The sequence below is a fragment of the Rhopilema esculentum genome, chromosome 10 (genome assembly GCF_057945365.1).
Source record: "Rhopilema esculentum isolate cy_ngs chromosome 10, ASM5794536v1, whole genome shotgun sequence".
Taxonomy (NCBI): Eukaryota; Metazoa; Cnidaria; class Scyphozoa; order Rhizostomeae; family Rhizostomatidae; genus Rhopilema; species Rhopilema esculentum.
In genome coordinates this window covers 7,387,352-7,411,963 of record NC_142824.1, presented here as the reverse complement: position 1 = coordinate 7,411,963, position 24,612 = coordinate 7,387,352, and the positions used below count along the sequence as shown (strand labels likewise).

At 35.8% G+C, this 24,612-nt stretch overlaps 3 protein-coding genes across 4 annotated transcripts in view; 2 read left to right on the top strand and 1 right to left on the bottom strand.

Annotated features, from left to right (window-relative positions):
- The window catches only part of LOC135692347 (structure-specific endonuclease subunit MUS81), a 25,408-nt gene extending 6,231 nt beyond the window's left edge, over positions 1-19,177 (bottom strand). The window contains exons 1-18 of one of the 2 annotated variants that reach the window (XM_089111003.1): positions 19,089-19,177; positions 17,435-17,580; positions 16,833-16,905; positions 15,973-16,032; positions 14,927-15,108; positions 13,454-13,537; positions 13,240-13,320; positions 12,511-12,599; positions 11,955-12,197; positions 11,410-11,486; positions 7,416-7,497; positions 6,921-6,991; positions 6,442-6,535; positions 5,902-5,948; positions 5,365-5,413; positions 4,648-4,697; positions 2,179-2,247; positions 1,197-1,300 (exon numbers count right to left, since the gene is read on the bottom strand). In XM_089111003.1, the coding sequence (XP_088967129.1) occupies positions 1,197-1,300; positions 2,179-2,247; positions 4,648-4,697; positions 5,365-5,413; positions 5,902-5,948; positions 6,442-6,535; positions 6,921-6,991; positions 7,416-7,497; positions 11,410-11,486; positions 11,955-12,197; positions 12,511-12,599; positions 13,240-13,320; positions 13,454-13,537; positions 14,927-15,108; positions 15,973-16,032; positions 16,833-16,905; positions 17,435-17,554 (1,575 nt within the window). In that variant the 5' untranslated portion in view covers positions 17,555-17,580; positions 19,089-19,177. The remainder of the gene's footprint in view (positions 1-1,196; positions 1,301-2,178; positions 2,248-4,647; positions 4,698-5,364; positions 5,414-5,901; positions 5,949-6,441; positions 6,536-6,920; positions 6,992-7,415; positions 7,498-11,409; positions 11,487-11,954; positions 12,198-12,510; positions 12,600-13,239; positions 13,321-13,453; positions 13,538-14,926; positions 15,109-15,972; positions 16,033-16,832; positions 16,906-17,434; positions 17,581-19,088) is intronic. The other variant, XM_065210449.2, reaches the window with a different exon arrangement.
- On the top strand, positions 1,290-6,448 carry LOC148959272 (helix-loop-helix protein 15-like). The gene is made up of 2 exons (XM_089111007.1): positions 1,290-2,795; positions 3,703-6,448. The coding sequence occupies exons 1-2, from the start codon at positions 2,669-2,671 to the stop codon at positions 3,993-3,995; spliced, it is 420 nt and encodes a 139-aa protein (XP_088967133.1). The 5' UTR covers positions 1,290-2,668; the 3' UTR covers positions 3,996-6,448.
- On the top strand, positions 19,169-24,612 carry LOC135692341 (N-acetylglucosamine-1-phosphotransferase subunits alpha/beta). Its single transcript, XM_065210442.2, has 3 exons — positions 19,169-21,636; positions 22,172-22,862; positions 23,854-24,612. The coding sequence occupies exons 1-3, from the start codon at positions 19,312-19,314 to the stop codon at positions 24,552-24,554; spliced, it is 3,717 nt and encodes a 1,238-aa protein (XP_065066514.2). The 5' UTR covers positions 19,169-19,311; the 3' UTR covers positions 24,555-24,612.

Here is a 24,612-nt window from a genome sequence, read left to right as displayed (position 1 = left end):
TAAACTACAGTAAGCCTTTAACAGAATCAGGGACGAAAATAAGTTGCTAATTTTGGAGGGGCGTGGAAGGATGAAAATTCCAACTTTAAGTGAGAAATGTTTCATTCGACCAGTACTGTACCTACCAAATTGATATTTGTGAATAGCCCGAACACCATAGTTCTATTTTCTTTATAATTACCAAAACTTTACTCAATAATTAGCCTAAAGCATAAAAGCCTAAATCTCTAAATTTTGATTAACATGAAACAAACATTTAAACTTACTGTAAGAAGTAAAGCAACATTTAAGCAAAACCAGTATTAGATATACTTAATGATTAGTAGTATTCTTTCAGATCAATTGATCAATTTTATCTAAAATACATTTTTTCACGATATAGAAGCACCGAGAATTTGAGCCTTTTATTTTTGTTCTTGATCGAAGAAAACCACTAACAATTTTCAGAGGGCCAAATGTCTTTTCATTCTTTACAATTGAAATGATGATTTGAGAACAAACTTGTGCATATGCCTGATTCGAAAGATGAAACACTCTTCTTTGATCAAATACTTCTACTGCAGCTTTTGCAATGTGTTCTTGCTTCACAGCAGTTTTGTGATAGGAATTTATGATAAGGACTCAAGGACATTAACAAATAACAGGGGAAGTTTAGCATAAACTCGTTTTTTAAAAGAAGCGTTGAGAATTTTTAGTTCTGAAAGATTCTTAATCTTTTATTGAATTAACTACTCGTAGTTTCTTAAAAAAACTCCCACTCTAATATTTTCTGATCAATGCGGGTATTATTATTCCAAACTGTAAAGTTTCAAGTTTCTTATCCGGAAATTCACCTTGCCTGTTCGTAATTTGATTCAACTCCCGTCAGAAAGAAAGCTAACGGGGCAATTGTGCAATTTGGATCCAGTGGAGACGGGATTCACAATAGAAAACGATTGGATGGGTGTGAGCTACAGCCTGTGAATTTTAATGTTTAGAATTTTAACATTTAAAATAAAAAAACTTCTTAAAATATAAAATTCACAAGTTTGGGCCTAAGAAAAAATTTCCAAGTCAACTGTTAAGTTTCCAACTGTAACTGGATTTTCCAAACTTTGGGGGGGGGGCGTTACGCCCCCCACGCCCCCCTATTGTTTACGTGCCTGAACAGAATTAAGGTCTAAGGGAATTGGTTTACACTGCAGATGATTGGATACCTTCTGCTCTTTGAATCTTCCATCAACAATACTACCAGCCAGGTCATCCATCCTCTTTCGCTCAATGACAAAATCTAGGACCACTTCCTTTTTCGAACCTGTCACTGATAAAGTAGAAAAAATACCACGATTAGAAAAAATCAGAGACATTTAGCATAAATCTTAAAAAGCAGACTGGTAAGCTGCAGCTATCTCCCCAGAATGGAAACAAAAAGGTTTGGCGAAATCATGACCGGTCCCTAATTTTACAGGCCTAGAAAAAATCTCTTATCCCTTTAGTGTGTTTCCTTAAAAGTATTGGAAAGTTGTTCACAGAGATTCTCTAGGGGAGCATTCAATAGCAGTTTTTGTTGTAAGAAAAGGCTTTATTCAATTGTCCAGGTAGAAATACTGGGGATAAGTGATCGATGTAACAGCAAGCAGAGATGGCTTCCTACTAGCCAATACTATCAAAATCGTGAACAATCCATCTGCGTCAAAATGTGTCGGAGTTTTAAATTACACCTCATTTTCATATATTTGTAAATTGCTTGACGAAACTAAACATAAAGAAAGGAAGTCCTGAGAGCTCAATGAGTATGATACGAGTATGGTTCATACGAACAACGTTCAAGGGCAGTATGTTAATTAGCAATTGAACGAAATTACATCAATAAACCATAACGAGCTAGGAACATTTGGTACACTTGTATCTCCCATTTCTCCTCTAAATGATCTTTCTTTATATAATTTTCGGAACTTCAACATTGCGCAATCGACTACTATTATTTATTCATGACTGTAAACTTGAAAACATTGTGTTGGGCGAAGGAATATGCAGTGTAAGTTATTTTAAGAAAAACATTAATAATTTTCCAAAATAAGGCTTAATGTGCTAAAATGAGCTAAAATGTTGGTGTCATTTCAAAAATGTTCGATTATGTTGGATCTGGCAATAATGGCAGACTTAATTTTGAATAATTAAAATTGTTGTCATAGTAACCTTGAAATTTATCCCTTGCTACCCAAAGGAAATCTCCTAGCTGCAGCTTTCGCACATCCATTTTCACATCTAGAAAAAGCAAAGCAAAAAATTAGTAGATCAGGAGTAGATATATTTCGCAAACATTCGATTTTTTTAATGGCTTTAAACATAATCGACAGGATAGACCTAATGCACAGTTAAAAGAATGTTATACGCAGGATTTCCACAACCAGGAAAAGAAGTTATGTAATGTGCATTATTGCGAAACAAAGTTTTAAGTATTGACCACAGACAGAAGAGAACCGATGAAAAACACACACAGGTTTGGCTGTAAGGTCATTTATAATACACGTGGTTGAGGAAACATCTACAAGGACTGTTTTGGAAAAAATTGAGATATTTTGTTTGAGTAGATGATAACCTTGGGAAAGTAGTGCAATCAAGAAATACATCATTCCAGCAAGCGTTGATTGAGAGGCTTCAAGTTTTGCAAGTCAAATCTCCGAAGATGATTGAAATACCAAAAGCACAGAGGTATGAAGGGGCATTTCATGCACGTATCTACACAGAACAACAAGCCAAGGCTAGCCCTGAAGTAAAGAGGTGCTCGATCGCCGAAAAAAATCAGGAAAAATGTAGGTGTCAAATACTTTCTAAATGATGAAGTTAAAGGTTATAATTTTAAAGGTTTTAATGGTAATTTTAAAAGTTAAAGGTTTTCCTTTCAAAAGTTCAAGGTATCAATGGTGTCAGTATTTTCCACTGCACAGTACACTTAAAAGTACTGTGCATTGTATCCAACGAAAAAAGTTAAGGGTATTTAATACTTTGGAATGACATAATGACATATCTAAACACAAGCCTTTATTTTTGCCAAGCCAGTAGGAGGTTTTACAGTTGACATGCTAAGAGTTTAATCTATATGTTGACTCCTTCTGCCTTGCAAAAAAATATTTTACTGTAAAAGGTCAAAAACATTGAGTCACGCTTACAGGCCTAATCTTATTTTAGGGTTAAGATCGGTCACAGTACAAGGAAAATAATTTACAGCTTTAATGAAAATACAGTGCTCATCGGTGGATTGTCTTCCACGTTGTTCTAGGTCTTTGGTGGTCTTTCTATGGTAACTTCTCAAAACAAACCATATATTCTAATTAGCTAACTTTGGAACTCAGTTACTAAAGAAGGTCCAACAAGGACATGTTCCCAAGGTTACTTGCATGAAAATACAGTGCTCATCGGTGGTTTGTTTTCCACGTTATTCTAGGTCTTTGGTGGTCTTTCTATGGTAACTTCTCAAAACAAACCATATATTCTAATTAGCTAACTTTGGTACTCAGTTACTAAAGAAGGTCCAACAAGGACATGTTCCCAAGGTTACTTGCATGAATTGGTACATGATCATGTCAAATCTGACAAAAATTTACGTCCTCATTTTGGTTTCAGTGTATTCCTTGTTCATTAGTTTGAATTGCATGCCTTGTGTGTGGCATAATCTAAGCAGCATCATCTAAGAATGCTACTAACCTTCTCCGTTTTCAGCAGCTCCCTCCTTAAAATCATACACACTCGATGGTCAAAATTCAAGAAAGGTCTCAAAAGTGAAGCGACGAAAAGAGCGACAGCTACTCAAGGACCCAGAATACAAAAGGCTTCTTACAAATTCAAGGGAGAGATGCCGGCAGCAAAGTCTGAATGAAGCATTTCAGCTGTTAAGAACCGTCATTCCACTTTCCAATAAAGACACAAAACTCTCGAAGTACGCGATCCTTAGATCTGCTATTAAGTATATGCGCTTCTTAGAAGAGCTGCTTGCCAATATGGAAATGCACTGAGACTTCAAAATGACAGCGATTACGTCATTGCAAGATAGGATTTTGCTGGAAGATGCTGTCGCGTCTAAACGGTGTTGTAACAATGGGAGTGTAAATAGAACGTTAGCGTATTTTTACCATATTTTTGTAAAGCTAAGAATTCATAATCATACAAGAAATTTATAATTTTTATTATTTCTTTTCGTTTTACTTTAACACAAACATTATTTTTGACACTTTACCGATAGCCAAGTAATCTAGAAAAGCCATCTCATCGACAAAATTTTAACATATAACGATTAAGCGTTAATACACCTTTTCCGCTTAGCATTGAATGAACATATAGCAAATATTTTGTGAGCCAGCAATCAAGTAGAAGAAACACTAACGTACACCATCACATAGACAAGGCAATAACAACACACTGAATTTATCCTTGCGCTTTATACCTTTTATAAACACAATTCTTCAAAATATCAAAGGTTTTGATTTTTTATATGCAAAAATGACAAATCTCTTTCACATATATTCGTAGCGTAGCCGGATAGAGAGTACCGTCTCTTCTCAATCAAAACCCCCTGAGGTTTATTTTCTTCGAATAATCAAAACATAAGTTATTAAAAGTTGAATTGAATAATAAAATCAAAACATAGCGCAATATTGTACAACTTACTTATCCTCTTCAACTGTTCCAGCATCATCCTTTTACTGTTTGTATTTGCTCTGTTAAATTTAAATCAATAAAACTACTAATACGTATTAGATTTAATGAAGCTACATTGTAAATGATTATTTCCTTGGACGTAAAGATAAAGCTGAAGAAATTTTCTACAGACCTTTTCATAATTATCATCTTAAATATAGAAATCTTACCAGCATCGGTGGAAAAACCTTTTTTAACATGCAACGCAACGAGAGAAGAATTTTTAGCCTTTGCTATGCAAAGAAAGTTAAACAGATTCTTAAAAAAATTTATGTGCGATTAAATTTCCATGAAGAGACTTCCCATTAACGGATACCAACCAAGAACGGACAAACATTTGCCTGAACATTTTTATCTGGTTTTTTCTAAGACAGTAGTCATGAATTTGAAATGCATTGATATCTAATTGAACTGTATATTGATATCTGAATGGGTACATATGCCCGATGATCTCAATAACAGTGAAACTAGGAAAGACCAATCGTAACACAAAGATCATACATTGAACACTCTGATATTCAACAAACGAAATCTCAGGCCAAGAAAGTAGCTACAAAGATATCAAGCTAGAAGGCTAAATCTATTTAAAACAAATAAACAGAAAAGCACCTTGAAATTCATTTTAACTAATACTAAATTATCGAGATCTGAACTGAAAATTACAAAAAAGGCAACAGCCACACTTACCCTCCAGTGACTTCCATTTGATCAACGCACAAAATTATTTCAAACGTTCCTACGATAGAAAAGTTTATTCAGCAAATCTGGAGGACAATTACAAAGAAGAAATCTATATTGCCAGCAAATAATGACGAAATTTTTAAATTTTGAATTCAGAAACTTAAGGTCCCGCTCAGGGGACGTCTACACATGGTAGAATGTACACGTTTCTTGAAAATTTACCTGACTTTCTTGACTTTCTCTGAAATGATCTGAAGATTTTCATTTATTAAACTGAAAACCTTATTTCTAGTCCCTAATTTTGACGTTTGGTATTGCAAGATCTATTACCAAGGCTTTCAATCTTTGTCACTGTTCCATTCACTAAAACTACTTATCAATAATGTTTGAGTGGACAGCCAGTGGGGGACCCAAAATGGATGGACACTGACTGCTGATTTTGGACAGGCAAGTGTATTCCCTGAAGCGGAATGGTAATTCCACTAAGCTCTACATTTCAAAAACGTTTTACAAATTGCTTCAAATGAGCGTGGTTTTACAAACCTGGCTTCATAACGAACAGTGGCGATGCTTGGTCTTCATCTTTAGCACTTAAAAGAAAGAAAAATTGTAGCTGACTGACATGGATATGACATGGACAAAGATACTAACTAAATTTGATTGGTCAAAAACGTTACCAATCAACCAATCAAATAAAGATTTAGTGTATAAGCCAATCAGAATCACAACCTGATACTTCTGAATCAATCAGAATAACTGGCACCGGTGCTTCTCAAAGTGACTCGCTTGATCATTGAAGGATGATCTTTAAAGATAAACTCGATAATGGTGATTTTAGACCTTTCAACTGCTCCCCTAAGTGTCGACAGGCCTATACATTTGAGATATAACTTAGCCTCCCTATGGGTAGCGTGCAAACTTGGCTTCTTATGGGTACTGGGAATCACCCTTACTTAAGCCATGGATAGCAACAAAATTAATGCCTCTTCCTAATCTGTATAACAGATTTCTGATGTAGAAGGTATTTCTTTTATATAAAAAATTGATTAAAATCATAGTAGTTTTGGATGACAAAAAAACTACCTTGAGCTTTCTCGAATTTGTGGAAGACTAGGATCCTGATATTTCACTATGTTTGTACTTTTTATTGGCTGCTTGGCTGCCCATTGTTGAATGTCTGCAGATGAAATAAAAATTTTCGCAAAAGAAAATTAGGCTTAACAAATTTTAGAGGAGACGAAGGAAACAAAACTTAAATACGAAATTCAAAGAAAAGTAAAAGATCAATTGGTAAAAACTGAATATTTCATAAAGGACGTGTGTCACAACAAACAGGAATGCTCATTTGAATTTGCCAAGACTGTTCCATAAGAATCGACAAGTGCATAGGAACATGTCATCTCGAACATCTAACTGGCACCGAGCCACAATGTCTAACATACACAAAGTGCTTGGAATGAAATTCGAAATTATTGTGAAAGATAAAGACAACTCGAGCTTAAAGGGGTGTCACTAAGCATTTGTTAGCTGGGGATAACTATAACGATAACATGGAAATTAACCTGGTGGAGTAGAAATATTCTTGGCATGTTCGTCAGAGAGAAATGCAAAAACGTAAGGCTCTTCCTTGGGCCTACAAGTCGAAGGTAAGAGAAACAAATTAAAATTTAGAAACAAGATATGAAACACAGAGGAAGCTTCATATAAGCAATGATTGCAACAAAACTTGATAAAATTTGACTTGTGACCGAAGTACGTTTTGTGCAAACATCTAGGCGTCTCGCGAACTGCATGAGCAAAGACAGACAAATTTCCTTTGAACCTTTGAATCTTGATTTTGCGAGATACAGAAAAAACATAGAATCATCTCAAATTGCACACGCAGGTGGTTTTAGCCTTGTAATAGCCTTTGTATAAACATTCATGTAACAATGTTTACAATGCAAATTGACGAGTAAGCTGTAAATTTAAACAAGAAGAATGAAAATCCACTCTTCCATTATCATAAATTCCCGTAGGCAGCACTTAATAAGACAGAATATATCGTGTAACTCTACCTGGCACTATCTAACTGGTAAACTGCATCACAACGCTGTAAGGCACATTCTTCGCATTTTATAAGGAACCAAATTCCATTTTCTGTAATGCATGAAAAATCAACAATTTCAGGAAGGTTAAGATTATAAGTAGAAGTAGAAGACTAAAAGTCGAACCATCGAAGACATTTTTACACGTTTCATATATCAAGTAATTGGTTTCTTTACGTATGCAAAGCATTACTTATATGTGAGTATAGCAAAATACCGGGCATATTTAAAAGAGAAACGAGACTGCTAAAAACAGACATGACAAGCAAAACTTGATCGGTGAAGTAATAACCAAAACAAAAGCCATTTTGAAGATTAAATCACATTTCGATAGAGATGCAGAGCACACAAACAAATGGCTGATTTCGAGAGCCCAGCTCATATTAGGACTGGATTGTCTGTATACTTCGTACCACTAAATAATTCTTTGCTCTCTTAGTTTTGCAAAGATAATAAATACGATGCATACGCCCAAAAACGATGGCAAATAGAAAGACACCAAATTTTGAACAAATCAGATAAGGTGCCATTGCTGAGAAAATGCATGACCGTGATTGACTATATAACTGACGATGAAGGTCAAATTAAGCAAATCTCTAATATAATGATTTGTAAAATTAATTAAAGATTTTCAAAGTTTGAAAGAACAGAAATGCATTTTTCTTAGATGTTCTCATGATTTATCGTTCTAAGCATAAATGCATGTCAAGACGTAATTCATGTTAAGTTAGTTCGTTAAACTTGCCTCCACATTCAGCATTTTAAGGGTGGAAACTAAAATAACATTTAGCAAAAGAAGAGTCCAAGTGGATGGGGACAAAAGATAAATGAGGAAACTGGTACGAGAAACCTTCTACGTGTAGTGGCATTTTCACAACTGGCTAAACAATATATATAATTATGTTTCGATGTGAAGAAAGAGGAGAAAAATTTTAAACTGTATATAGCTTTAAAATGTACGTTAAGCAATAATCGTTGGCACTAAAAATAGCTCAATATGAACTGTTGATGGAAATAAATGAGTGACATTTTATTGCCTTATCAATAGACCAAAATATACTACTGCGATTACAGGTTTATGATCAAGTATGTGATTAGGAAATAGAAATTTTAATGTTGTCAAGCTTCGAAGGCATAGTTATCTTAAATACGCTAGCTTTCGGCTTCATGACAATGAAGAAAATGAAGCATGCCAACTTGTAACTGAGCTGTTACTCTTCTGATTCCCTACCGTGCCTTAAGAAGTCTTTGTGCAAAATTATTTTTCCTGTTTACACAAGAATGAATCTCTGGATTGACCAGGCTGCAGAATTAAAAATCAAACCATCCCAAGTGATAAGTGAGTCCTGCTAGATCAAACATTTTCTTATTGCACATTTTGTATATTATAGCTTCTTAAATGACTACACGGTACACATAGATGTCCAAAACAATCACTTCAAAATTTTCATAGCTTTTCGTTCTATCAGAATAATTGTAAATCGATAACCATCTATAAAGGCAAGGCTGAATGCTGTACAAAACAAGAATAGGGTTCTTGCCTTCCAAATACAAATATTGTGTTAGGTATTGCCGGCTGATCAATGCAACAGAATGGGTCTATTGACTGAAGAAACAGGTGGCTAGATACAATAACGGGGAAATATTAAGACGCAGAAATAAACTAAAGCAAAATTTTCAAGCAAATGGATTAAGAAAATGTTTTGACTTGATATAAAATCAGCTCGAAAGTAACTTTTCCGAATTTACATAAACAAATGATATCATCATAGTGAAGGAATTAAATTGTCAAAGAAAGCGAAACACCATTTTTAACTAAAGTTTGGTTAGCTGCATAACACTTATGGATTGCTATACAATATCCGTTTCAGATCAAGTGCGTTTGATATGAAGTTTTAGAGGAAGTCACGGCCAATTTCAGAAGAAATATTCGAAAGTCATTCGTGTATAACAGGAGAGGAGAATCGAATAGGAAGCGTTTTCATCAACATCCTGGAACGACACCGGTGCAGAAAACTATGCGACAAAAACTTCTTTTGGACAGACACCAAAGGATCTGGAGTTAGGTTACGGATAACCAAAAGCTATCACATTTGAGGTTGTTTCCGAGTATCTGGCATCATAGATTTTGCTCGCGCTTGGCTTTCACTTGAGACATGGTAATAGAATTCATTTTTGGCGGTAAAAAAATAAAATAAGCTCGATAATGATTTGAATTAAAAACAACTTCTGCATCAATTGCTCCGTGGATAGCTCAAGTAGAATCAGGAATCAAAACTGACAAGACTCGTTCACGGCAAAATGACTTCTGGATCAAACCAAACAATTCCATTCTGCCCATCCATATGGCCATTAGACGTTCCAAGAAAACATACGTTGACTTTTGCCGTATCACAGGCAATTTGCTTCCCCTTAACGATTGCTACAAACACAATTCTTATTTACTCACTGTACAAAACGGGACAGCTAGGCACAATAACAAACAAGTTTGTGCTCATGATGAACCTCTCAGACTTGTGCATGGGGTTAATCGGTCAGCCGTTGATAGTTACAGTGTTCTTTATAAAAGAGACTTTCAGGAGCTGCGTCTTGGAAAAGGTCAAGGAATACATCGTTTTCACAAGTGCAAATTTCTCCTGGTTTATGCTGATTTGTATCTCAATCGATCGCTACCTTCTGATTACCAAACTAAAGCGCTATAATAAATTCATGAATTCATTTCGAATGAAGATTCTAGTACTCATAAGTCTAACGATAGCAAACTGCCTTGCAGTCATTTTGTTATTGGCTCCTTCATTCAAGATCCAAGTTTTATTCAACGTAGCAAATCTTACAACGATGATACTCGTATCGCTGCTTTATTGGTACATAATGCGCAAGCTTAAAATACATAACATGAAGTTGAAGATACTCACAAGACAAAGTACAGGACCAGAACCTAGCAGAGTGAGCAGTGAAAGACCAACCCAAATGCGAAATTTGCAAGAGCAAAAGAAGGGAGAGGCAAGCCTAGCTGCAAACGACTCGAATAACCAAAGTTCAACAATGAAGACGATTAAAATGCTTATCATTGCAATATTCATCCTCTATGGGCCTTACAATATTGCTTCAACCTACTGGACATATTACAAATTTGGGCAGAAAGTGAATCCATCTGTGAATCTCAGTATATTTGTTATGTGGTCATACACAATAGTGTTGAGCAATGCAAGCCTTAATGCATGCATAATTATTCGTGGGAGCAGAAGGACGCGTGCGTATGTGCTTGATATGTTCCGGTGCTGTTTGCCAGCTCAGAGCAGGGTGCTGCCAGTGAAGGAAACAACATTAGCGACAGAAACACAGCATACAGTGCTGCAAATCCGCGAAACCATAAGATAAGTTTATTTTTGTCAGCAAGTAAGCTTGAAGCAAAATATGTTTCCAACATATAACACAATGCCGACTAACTAGAACAGGAAAGAGGTGGGAAGTAAATGCAGCATAGGAAATTCATATAAAAGTGAACTTTAAAAAATTGAAGATCTGAAAGAAAATATGAGCAAAGTTCGAAAGCATGAGCAAAGTTCGAAAACACGAGCAAAGTTCGAAGATATGAGATTTCGAGCTGAATAACGAGACAAAACTTACAACTGAAGTGAGATTTGTAACGATTAACAAAAAACAACGATCAAACTGACATATTTTGGATTCTGCAAGCCATAACTTATAATAAGAACCAACAACAAAGAGTATTTCTAAAAAAATCCGAAACATCCCAAAGACTTTCATGCAGTACAAAAGTTTTATATCATTCCTTTTTACAATTCATAATCCTTTGCCAAAATGAGCAAACTTTCGCCTGGCTTGTTCCAACCAGACAGCAGCAGAAAGAGATTTTGAAGGAGCTGTATCGCGAAAAGTTTAGATACTTCTATCCACATATTAAAGAACGGAAAGAATAAAAGTTTAATTTAAGAAAAACCTTCAACTTTGACCAGGGCGTCGTCCTTTCTGCTGGAAATTTTGCCACTTTCATCGACATACCAATACAGGAGATTTCTGCAATGAATTTCCAAAAACTAAATTCAAATTGGCTTCAAAGCAAATTGAGGAATGATCATTGAAATATAGAGAAAACTGAAAATAAACTGTGACGTACAATGAAAAAGCTTGAAACAAAGGCAAATGCCCCTGAAGAGATGGATAAGAGAGAAAAAGAAATAATTTGAACAGAAAAACGAGTGAAGGGAAAAGAATAAAAAATTAACAAAGGCAGAAATTATATATCTGCACAGATCATCTTGTACTTCTCTATGGAGGCTAAGAAGATATGATTAAATCTAAGTGTGGTAAATCCTTCTGATCGCTAATAGCCTTACTGTTTTTAACAAACCCTTCTGATGTAACCTCCTTTACATCAGATAAATTAAATAAACGCCCCTTTTTCAACAACAGTTTTTAAGAAAATACCGAAATTTATGAAGGCTTAAATTAATCAAAAGTTATTAAACAATCTCAGTCGCTTACCCGTTACTATTTGATGTTCCAGGAGAGTCAAAATGTGACTGTGATAAGGGTTTGGCTTTTGATTGAATTCTAGAGCCTGTTGTTTCCGCAGGGATCACATAATTAGAAACTGACGGGAACGTCGAATGTGGCGACGCATTTAAGGAAGATGGAGATATTACAGCAGCTCTGAACGAAGGATTTGCTTTTTCAATTGCATCCAGCTTTTCACCAAGTATTTTACCCTCGTCAGTGATTGAATATCTGAATGGATGAATTTGATCCTAACATAAGGTTGGTGTCTATGTGGGAGAAAGCTTTTTACGTATAGCAGTTGATATTTAAAAATGATTCGTACATTAGAGAGCAAATTGATTACTGAATTAAGTTCATGTATTGAGAAAGAATAAAAGATATTGATGTCTCAAATAGGATGGGCTGATAATTGTATTATACGATGTTGATATTTGCAAAATTTATGCGAAATGAAAATAAAAGATCACTTATAGGAATATATTTTGTGTCATTCTCTGTTCTGAAGGTTAAAGTAAAAAGAAGGGTTGAAACGAAGGTATACTTTGCAGGGTTGTTGGTCTTCATTACTAGACCTTTGGCAATCAAAGTCGACATGGATGACCAAGGTGTATAATGAGTCCCTGGTTCTGCCTAAAAATTGTGAGAAAACGAGTAAGTTACCCAAGTTTAACAAGAAATTGAGATAGAGCTCTTACTTAAACAAATCTGACACATGGGAAGAATTCCAAATTTTAAATCGTATTTGCTGTTCCCTTGAAATATTGCACATATAGATACACATATATACCTTCTCATCAGCTTCCGGGTTATGAAAGTTATACAAACACACGCTTAGATCTCAAACATGGCTGGGTAAGAAGTGGAAGAGCATATACTTTCTTATATTTTCAAAATAATGACCCCAAAAGGGAAGTAGTATTATGAACTTTCTTAGTTAGTCCAGCAGCAAACTTTTCTCAGTTATCAGGTTTCTCTGACTCGAATAAAGCATGCTGAAACTTTGAAACAGAACATTGATGGTAGAGAGCATCCTGTTCAAGCACTGATTGTCCTGTACATTTCCATACAAACAGGCTTGTATAAAATATTTTTCAGAAGTTTGACAAGATTTCAGTTAAGAACAGCAAGCAAAACAGGACCCACACTATCTGTAGACGAATTTGAATCAGAACAAGCAGAAAACATTTCCTCTCCTGCATCTAGTTCTTCTCTGCAAATATATTTCTCTGTCAAACAGTTGCATTTGCAGTAAATATAAACCAATATTTACCACAAAGAATGACTTTTCTGTCAGTAATTCTGCCTTTCTTTGTAACTCTTCCTTCATTAAATACCCTTTGTAAGTTGCATCCTGAAATTTCAAAATGAAAAATGATGAAATTCTAACATTTTCCATCTGACTTAGGTTACTTAATATCTATAAAGCAACAATTTATACCATGTAACAAAAAGGTCTGGACTTTAAAAACTAATACATAAATCACCTGGCTTTCTCTGTACAATGTCAACACCAGTGCAAATGGTCCGGTCCTTTGTTTAGGCATGTACTCCTTTCTTCTCTTTTTGGACTAAAATAAAATACAAGGGTAAAAAGACTTTTTCTAAAAATACTTTCAGAAAACACATAATGTCACTAGCTAATTATCTTATCTGCTAAATTCCTATTTTAGAGGAATTTCTTTCAACTGCAAACTTACACAGATTGTAAAAAAAAGATCATGCAAAACAAAATTTTCTATGAAGATCAAATGTTTTTAAGCTTTGGCTAATGTTACTGCTGAGAATTGGCAGCATTCAGTTCTGAGCCAGCAAAACGTAGAGAGTGGATAGACCAAAATGATAAGATTACAAAATGGTTTAGTAAGGGCCGCCACCAATATTCTAAGGACGGCCAGGAACTGCAACTAAAGAAATGTTTTGACCGAAGGAAAATCAGAATCAAAATTTTCAAGCTTTCACCCATTGTTATTTCCCATATTGCTTAATCTGCTTTAATGTTGACATGAAATAGGAAAGGTTTTGCAAAGTCTTAAAATAATCTCATTAGTGTAGCGAGTAAACATCTTCTTACATTAAATAAAGACAAACAATGGAGAAGGGAAATAATAGAAAAACACTTTTTGGGGATAAAATATGAACATAAAACATCAAGAAAAGAATTGCATCAACTAAATATCAACAGTTCAGCAATTTTGTAAGTACTTTTAATAAAAAACAACTCTTGATTTTCAAACTCTCAAACTGGGTTGGTTGAAGTTATTTTTTAAATAAAATTTATCATAAAGTCTAGGTGTTCACAGTAGATTGCTCTATAGTGTTTTTTAGTGGGAAATCATAGCATGCTTTGCCCTTATTTGAATCTGCCTCTAATACGAAAGATTCGCCTGCAATTCCATAATTAGTGTTTTTTCTCATTTCTTGGTAAAACTGGATCCTTGATAATATCAGACATAAAACAAGTCTGCTGTTTTCAGATATTCTCAATAATTTTCTTCCAAGCAGTTTCTTTCCACTGTTTCTTTTTTAGCCTTTTAGAGGCCAAAGGAAAAAACAAAAACCCATCATATGGCTTAAGCACCAAGTTATCTCTTCATCTATTTCCTTAACAAAGCATGCATTCCAAAGATGATACCATGGTTTATGGTAAAAAATCATCCTTGAAAAGCTGTTACCCGTGGAGTGTAATGTATAACACCAAACTTGGATAATGTTCTGGTTTTTTTGATCAAATCCCAAATGTTTTACAGAATTTAGGCTTAAGGCATGTTTAATAGAATATTAAAAACAATAACTTAAAGAATGGTAGAATACATTTCCTTCCATTTTTGCCTTAAAATTATATTTTTCTCTGCAGAAATAATGGGGGGTATGACCCTGTTTCACCTGTCCTGAAGCTAAATCATTGATAACCAATACTTTATTTGGTATCATAAACATAATAATTAAAATTTCTTTACCTCTGGTTCTGGTAAATTCAGCTGGTCTTCAACACTTTTATCATTATCCTGGGATACTTTTTTCCTTGCTGGTGGAGCAGCACCTTTACTTCCTGATTTTCTTACCGATGCGGCAGCTCCTTTACTTCCTGATTTGCTTTCTGATGCAGACTGTGTTGGTAAAGCATGCATTGCATTAATGTCTAAAAGATAAACAATTGTTCAGTTCCATTAGATATTCTGTGTACTTATTGCTGCCTAACACATCAATACATCAAATATTAATTTACATGTCTGCCTTTATTAGTTTTACCTTCACAATTTTATAGCTTAGTACTAATGAAGGATGATATGGTACAATTTTTCAACAATATTTAGACTAAGATTTTCAGGATGGTTTTATGCATAGAGATCCTGGGAAAATTACAAAATTGTTGTTTAACCCATTACTGCAGGCTTTTCCATATAATATCAAAAATATGAGACAAAAATCCACAACACAAGAATCTCCCAGACTGCCCCTGATAACTCAGAAAAATAGGTTCTTTCAATACGGAGCACAGCTCTAAACTTGTCCATATAGAAATACACCAATGAAAATCACTGTTTATTGGCCTGTAATGAAGTGTTTGATGGCACATGGGCAGAGCTGTACAGAACAGGATTGGTGGATAGAACAGGATGCTTCTAAGTTGCTCCTCTGAGTTTCACACTTAATGTAATCATCAGGCAACTAGTGTAGAAATTCATCAATGTTGCTGCTTGAGAAGCGTATATTCTGCATACACTTAAAGAGGATTTGAACCTGTCAAGGGTTGAAGTAAACTGGGAGATCCATCCTGAATGGGTGAAAGTAATGACCTTTTGACCACAAAAACATGTTACAGTTTAAAAAATTGAAATCTACCAAATTTTATCTATTCTAAAACAGATCAAACAAAAAATGTTTTCTGCTCTTATGAGTAAAATTAGTCATGCCATGCAATGCCAGCTTTAGTGCAGTGCCAAAATTCGTGAGAATAATTTGTGAGATTGAAAGGACTCATCAATATGATGTTATAACTAACCTCCACCATTCCGTATAAACTCATCCAGAGCCTTGTCTAACTTCTTTGCAATGCCATCACCTACAAAACAATAAGAACAAGAGAAATTACTTCCTTCCTTATTTCATTAGGGATGTACCAGATCAGTATTTTCAGAACCCGGCCGGAACCGGATTTTCAAAAAATCAGGGATCCGGTGCCGGATTATCCAGCCTACCAGATATCCGGCACACCTAAGATTTCATAGCATAAATTTTGCCATCTTCAATCTTCAATCGTTAACTCCTAAAGGCTATACAACCAATCTGGAGCATTTACTCAAGGAGCATTAAAAAAAAGGAAAATTAACTCAGGGGTAGGATTAATACCATTTCCACCCAGTGCTCCAGCTTGTTGATTTCTACAAAATGTTGCATTTAGTTTGGTTCATTGGCCATTGCAAAATGTGTCTAATCATTCATGAAAACACCAAACAGCACTAAAACTGCCATAGACAGACTATTTAACTTTGCTGCTTTTACATCACACTTAGGTTATCCAATGAGTGTTTTCTCAAAACTTAGAACTTTGAAGTATTGAACCTCTTACAAAGTGCCCCCCCCCCTCCTGCATGATTGTGTTGCTAATTATCATTCAATAGAGCTACTATTATTAAGCAATGAAAACTATTTTGTTAATTTGTGCCTATAAAATATGTAAACAATAATATAAAATATAAGATAACAATGGTGTAGGTAACAGAATATATATAGATTTTTCATTGTTACGGCAGACTTCAAAATGAACAAAGGGCTACATTATCTGCTGAATAAGGATTTTGTATATATGATGAACAGTGTACACAGAATAACACGGTTAAATAGAAAACTTGGCTTGCTCACCAATATTTTCAAGGATCTTTGCCTCTTTTCCATCTTTCAAAGGTAGCGGGTATTTCTTTAAGGATGATATTGCCTGAGAAAGAAAATAACCCAAGGTTAAAATGATTGGGTCAATAGGTTGTACACTTATCCAAAAAAGGTAAACCCTCAATTAAATTCAAGATTTTTGTTAATACTTCCTTTGATTAGGAAGGATACACTCTCACCAAAAATGTATCAGATGTTGGTTTTATGTAACACTAGTAGTGGGAATGGGAGTGGCAATGCTAAAGCCTAAATTTATGTAAGCATATGTAGCTGCCATAAAGTAAAATTAAAATTCCAAAATCTAGCTTAATGAGATTCTTTGAAAATTTATCGACAGTCTTTGCATAACTTGATTTGTTGTTTTACATTTTTAAAACTGAATCCGCATTCACCTAAGCCACATTTTCGAGCCAAATCAATTATAGAGTCCCGAAATTCTTAACCTAATACAATCAAAACCACAAGCACTTTGGCATGTGAAAATATGTGCCAATGACGAATAAGGTTATGAGTTGTTGATGCTTAATTCGAAGCTCTAAATGAGTAGCCTAACCAGGAAAAAAAATTTGCTTTGCCTTTTCGTAAGTCCATTGCGCATTCAGTCCTTTCTCTTTCGCGTCATCCCTCCATCCTTCCAGCCAACTGAGAAAGAGGGGGTTCACGCACTGGGTTTGGCTACTAGACTTTTTCGGCATATCTAACTAGGCCTACCATAATTTACGAGGTCGGGTGGTGCGGAGCGCCGTAATATAGGGCAGCGGTAATATGGAGAAGTGACTGTTGCCGTAAAATGGGGAAGTCCTCAGAAAAGGCTTTAAACGCGTGTTTTAGTCTTTTTCCACTACATTTAACGATAGATCTTCGAGATAAAGTCTATCAAATGAAATATCTCCCAGAGTTTTATCGATTTACTCCTTAAAACTTTCAAAAAATCTATCTTCGACACTCTAGCTCATTTAGGCCCGTCTTTCTTTTGTTTCCTCCACGAATGTGAGGTTCATCCGCGCGTCTAACTAACACATTCGCGCGAATATATGACTTCAGTGCAGTAAGATGAAGAAGTACTTTATAAAACACGTAAAACCTTTCAAAATAAAAGCAACAGTAGCAAATTTATTAGCCTGCCACATAATTACGATGCTTGTTGCAAAATTTTAACCAATATATGCGTCTTCCTTGTGTGTTTTGGTAATGGTACTCCCAGCGCCGTAATATGGGGCAGTCGGTTGCAACGCCCCCTGTTAGAATCCAAACTTGATTCATTTTACGCAAAATTTGTCAAAACACAGATTTCATTGCCATTCCATGCATGATATTGGCCAAAATGTTTGTTTTAAACCATAAAAAAGGACAAGCACAGCTTGTCAAAACTAAGAAAAAACAGTGTAATACCAACCTCAACCAGATCACATTGGGCCCTCTCACAAAATCTTGTGTCTATAGGAGATCTTGGATCCAGTTTGTTGTTAGAATAGGGTGCCCAACTTGAAAGGGGCGTGTGTCAGTATAGATATACTTTACTGCTATATATAACATATACATACATGTTGTCTTTTATAATTTTGAGTCCTTGCTAGCTCATCGGCCAATCCACCAGGTAGAGCATTTCGGGGCTTATGATCAGTATGATCAATACGGTTTCAAACAAGCACCCAGGTGTAAAGGAGCATTGGATTCACGTTTGCCAAGTTTGGATTCTAACAGGGGGCGTTGCAACCGACTGCCCCATATTACGGCGCTGGGAGTACCATTACCAAAACACACAAGGAAGACGCATATATTGGTTAAAATTTTGCAACAAGCATCGTAATTATGTGGCAGGCTAATAAATTTGCTACTGTTGCTTTTATTTTGAAAGGTTTTACGTGTTTTATAAAGTACTTCTCCATCTTACTGCACTGAAGTCATATATTCGCGCGAATGTGTTAGTTAGACGCGCGGATGAACCTCATATTCGTGGAGGAAACAAAAGAAAGACGGGCCTAAATGAGCTAGAGTGTCGAAGATAGATTTTTTGAAAGTTTTAAGGAGTAAATCGATAAAACTCTGGGAGATATTTCATTTGATAGACTTTATCTTGAAGATCTATCGTTAAATGTAGTGGAAAATGACTAAAACACGCGTTTAAAGCCTTTTCTGAGGACTTCCCCATTTTACGGCAACAGTCACTTCTCCATATTACCGCTGCCCTATATTACGGCGCTCCGCACCACGGCGGTTGTAATTTACTGGAGTCTCAAATCAACTACGTATAATCGTAACGGCTTCTTCTTCACGCAAATCCAACTTCGCGCCACGAGGCCTCGATTTGAAATCCGAATTGGAGGCTGCGTCGTGTGGCCAACAACTTATATTGAGCACGAGATATTCACACGATACTTGGAAAATTGATATGCTTGAGTGTTTAGATAATGGAAGACAGGGTAGAGAAAATAAAAACACATAGTTGAAGATGCGCCCACTACAAATTTGCCTAAAGCTTCTTCAGCGTCAAACTTACAGTTGTCTGTCTACAAAGGCAGGAACTTGGTTTTGCCTTGGGGGTCTACTTTTACTTGGGATATCAATCATACAGTTCGGAGAACTTTTCCTAGAATGGAGCATGCAGAAATATAAAGTGACATTTAGTTCGCATCATGATAACATTGCTGGAAGGACTTTTGAGGAAAGGCTTTGCTTACCAAGGCCAATAGACGTAGTATACACATGGGTGAACGGAAGTGACCCTCAACTTGTCATGCAATTGACAGAGTTGAAGGGGAGGTTGGTAATGGAGCTTAATGCCACTGTGTTAGCCAAAAGTGATAGCAAAAAAGACATCCCGAATGAGAATCCAAGAAAACCTTTTGAGAAGGGCAAATTAAAAAGCAGCAAAGTGGCAAGCAGTTCACATGAACGATTTAAATGGAAGGACAAGAATGTATGCCCATACCCTAACTGTGTAGCATATAATGCGATTGCTGTCTCAGGTCTTCCAGCAAATGTTACTGTGCTAGAACTGTCATCTCAAAACAAATTCCTCTCAGACTTTGAATTCAGTAATCTTGAAAACGTGTTTGATCCATCTGTCAAAGTACTCACTTTTGATGAAAACTTTGACATTGGAAACCTAGGTAATAAGACGATTCTATTGAATGGTAAAGAAATGAAATTTACTAAAGCATTTGTATCCAGCACAATTCGCCTTGGAGCTAAAAAGTTAGATGGAATTGGAATTATAAATTATGTACCTGATGAAATAACCCCAAAAATAATTGAAGCTGCACTTAGAGATGAGAAACTTTATGGAGCAAAGTTGTCCATTAAAAATAGTACAGCAGTCATAAAATTTCAAGATAAAAACAAAGCAAAACAGTTTATTTTGCATTTAAGAGGTCAAATAATTTTAAAAGGTAAAAAGTTCAAAATTTTGCCTGCCACCTTTCTTTGGAAGCCGCTCACTAGTCTGGAAGAGGGAAGAGACAGCCTTGAAGAAGATGTGTCATCAAGCAGATTTGCTGACAATGAGGAATTGAAATATTCGTTAAGATCAATTGAAAAATATGCACCATGGATCAGAAAAATCTTCATTGTGACAAATGGGCAGATCCCCTCATGGTTAAACTTAGATCACCCAAAAGTGAAACTTATCACACACCAGGAGCTTTTTTTGAACAAAAGTCACTTGCCAACCTTTTCATCTCCAGCCATTGAGACACATATACATAGAATTCCTGGGTTATCTAAGCAGTTTATTTACATGAATGATGATGTTTTCTTTGGTGACTATGTTTGGCCTGATGATTTTTATACGCATTCAAAGGGACAAAAAGTTTATCTTACTTGGCCAGTTCCAAACTGTAATGAAGGATGTCCAGCAACATGGATAAATGACAAATATTGCGATAAGCCATGCAATGTATCTGAGTGTGACTGGGATGGAGGCGATTGTCTTAAAGGGAACCCGAGCAGAGGATTCTCTTATTCACCCCAGTCATTTCTGGGTAGTGCTTACAGTGCAGTTGGAGAATATTGCAATGGTGGATGTGCAAACAGTTGGATAGGAGATCGTTATTGTGATGCCAACTGCAATGTATTCAACTGCGGTTTTGATGCAGGTGACTGTGGACTTACAAAATTTAATCAATTGTCTTCGATTGAAGCAACAACTCTCAAAACAGTCATGGCAATAACACCTGGATTGAAATCTTTCTATGTTAACTTTACAAGTTATTTAGGAGAGGGGATTTTAACAGAGGGTGAATTTATAGAAACTTCAGTAATCAGAACAGCAATATTCTCAAAGAAGTTCAAGATACTAACTGTTATGCTCTATGCTAACTTTACTGAAACTGTTGCATTTACAGTCAGTGGATATAAAGATTTAAACAAAACTATGCCAATCAAACTACAGTTTAATATTACTGTTGATACCTATAGCAAGCCAATCGCAACCACATTAGTAACACCCACAAGTGTTAGTTATACTAAGGATGCAAAACAAACATTGTTTCCATATACTGTTTATGATGCAGCGAACAAGGAACTTCTTAAATCAGGAGCTTCCATTGACAAGTCTAGATTGACTTTTGGAAATAAAACAAGACATGAAATGTTAGAGTGGTTTAAAATGAACGAGAAAGACATTCCTGCTATTTTTTTAAAACAGTTGAATCAGGGAGAAAGAGAGTTGAGGGAGGGATACTTAACTGAATTGGGATACAACAGAAGCAAGCTACAGATTATAAAATCAATATATGGTCAGTTGCAGAACCAGACTGACAGAACCAAGCCAGAGGTCAGTGGTTAACTTTTTAGTTCATAAAGCTGTAGCTTTTTGAAAATTTCTTCATCAATTTTGTTAATCTCTTTCTTTTATAGTTCTAAGTTTAGACATATAAAGAAAAACAAATGTGCAATGAAAATATTTTTCTATCCAAATATGGCTTTGTTTCCTGCTGAAAAATAATTCTCACCTAGACTTGTCGAATGTTCTTAAAAATGTGTAATGCTTGTTGGAAGGATGTTTTTGTTAATTGTAAAGGCAGTGGTTATTTTCTAATTCAGAAATCACACTAAATCGAGCGAAGATGTTTGACACCTATCTTTGGTTGTGTGACTCAATTTCAGAGAGTATATGCCCTGTAATACAGTACTTAAATTTAAAAAAGATGTTACCGTTTAAAACACATGTTTGTGGTACCAGCCTTATCCTTGAAATACAATTTTTTGGTTTGTTTAATGTATTGATAAAGAACATACCCCTGGAATCATGCGACTGCCAGTCACAATAAAGAAGAAAGTATTCACTTTTCATTGTTTTCTTTTATTAGCGAGTCCATCACAGATCAAGAAGACATTTGTTGTCTGCAGAGGATCAGCTACACAGCCAAATGGTAGTGGACCCTGCCAGACATACTGAAAATGGGAGACAGTTTTCTGTAGGTAGGCAATCTCATTCAAGATCAATCAGTATACTCAATGATTTGGTGATGTCTACAAATAACCATATTAACAATGCAAGAGAATATAAAAAAAATGAAAAGAGAAAAGGTACAATAAAGAACATTTGGCAGTGGCTTGCTCGATATGGTAACTGGGATCCTATTGACAGCCCTTCTTCAACCAGTCCATTCCGCTGGGAGAGGCAGAAGTTCTTCTTGGAAGTTATTTCTTTGAAGGAGCGTCTGCAGAATCAGCAGAAATACAAATCAAGCAGGAAGCCTTCCAGGAAGCTTCTCGATACATTTGCTAGCTCACTTTTGCATGTGAGTAGAATTTACAATAGGCAGTTTGGCTACAAAGCAAGGAAGGTGCCAGCACATATGCCCCATTTTGTTGATGTTGATGTGGTTAATGAAATGCAAAGACGATTCTGGAAATCTTTTGATGAGACGTCATCACACAAGATAAGGAGCCCACAGGATATGCAATTTGCATTTTCATATTCCTATTACTTGATGGATCTACCTGCCTCAATCAATATGTCTTCGATTTTTCAAGAACTGGATGCAGATAGGTCAGGTAGGAATTTTGTTGTTTTTATTTCAAAAGAACACTGTCACACAATGTTGTCATTTACAAATATCTTGGGTAGGGTGATTATTGGCGTATTAAATAAGTTTGATAAGAAGCTATCTATTTAATAAGAGGGTGAAGAGATTAAAACACTTGTAATGATTCCTTTTCAAATGCCTACTATCCTACTGTCCTTTATGACTGAAATATGCTGTTTGGTTTTCCTTCTGTGAGTTCTGGTGACAATTGGACCACTACATAGCCCTGTATTCCAAGATGATGGTATTTTCAACTGCTAAAACTCTTTCTTTGACTGCATAGTGAAATTTCGATGCTGAAACATAATCATCATCATAATCATCAGAATGCCTACTCGGAGGAGTTTCTCCTTCTAGTGTCAGTGTGTCCTTTGGTGTTCCCCTTCTTGATCCCTCGTCTCCATTTTATCCTGTTTAGTGCATTCTCTTTGACTAGTCCCTTCTCTGCCATCAATGGCGGCGCCAGCCACTAAGCTCTGGGGGGGGGGACAAACAAAAAAATTTAAGCCACGCCCTTTTAACCACCAGAAAACGCCCTTTTACCAACAGGGAACGCCAATTTTATCCAAAGAGAACGCCTAAGACTAACTTTTGTTTAAAAATTGGCAGTTTGAAAATCATAGGATTACATCACAAAAAGTACGGTGTCAAAATAATACCCTCCCCCAACATTTTCTCATCGAATTTGGACGAAATACAAAATCGGTTCTGCTGAGAACTGGGGGGGACGTGTCCCCCCCAGTCACCCCCGTGGCGCCGCTACTGTCTGCCATTATCTTTTCAAACGATCTGTGCCAGCATGTTGGTGGCCTACCCCTTCCATGTTTTATATTCTCTGATCCAGGCGATTTTTTTCTTCACATTTGGTAAAAATGGATCATAGAATTGGAATTGAAAAATAATCGTACGGTTGAAAGTTTAAACTCCATTTTTCATTATTCGTCATTTTCTTTTTCTAGGCGTACTAAACGACAGAGAGTTGCGTACTTTGGCTGCAAAAATGTTCTCGTTGCCTCTTCAATCAACAGATATAAAGAATCTTGAAGAGATGCTGATGAATTGCTCAGGCATTGCAAACGGGTCTTTGCGCGATAGCAGTACACCGCTTCTATCAATTGTTGTCACCAGGAATATGTTTGTTAAGTGCGAACCAATAAAAAGGGTCTTTGAAGAATCCAAGTCGAAAGCAAAATATAAGTTCGAAGTGCTTGGCGATGAAGACGTGACATTCAAAATGATACGGAACAATGTTTCATATCTGATTCACCAACTTGACTGGATTCGGAAAAATCGCAGAAAATTTGTTTGCCTTAATGACAACATAAATCATGAACTCCCACAATCAAAGTTAATTCGAACAATTTTGAAGGACTTCTTGGAGTCACAGTTCCCTGAAAGATCTCAATTTGAGCTACCGCCAACCTTTAGAAACAAATTTCTTAAAATCGAAGAGCTCATCCAATGGAAGAATGATTTAGTAAAGAGCGAACGAAAGAGAACGATTGTCATATATATACTCTTATTGATGATTTTAATTTTCATTTTGAGAAGGCAAATTTTGAAATGTTTTCGCAAAATTTTCGGCATAATAAATAGGCGTTTAGGTTTTATCAGTAGACCAATATTAAATTTTTGTGATAAGGATCTAGTGGAAATTTAGAATTTTCGTTTTTTGAATTTGTAAGGGCAAGGGAATTGAGTGGTAAAAATTAATAAGA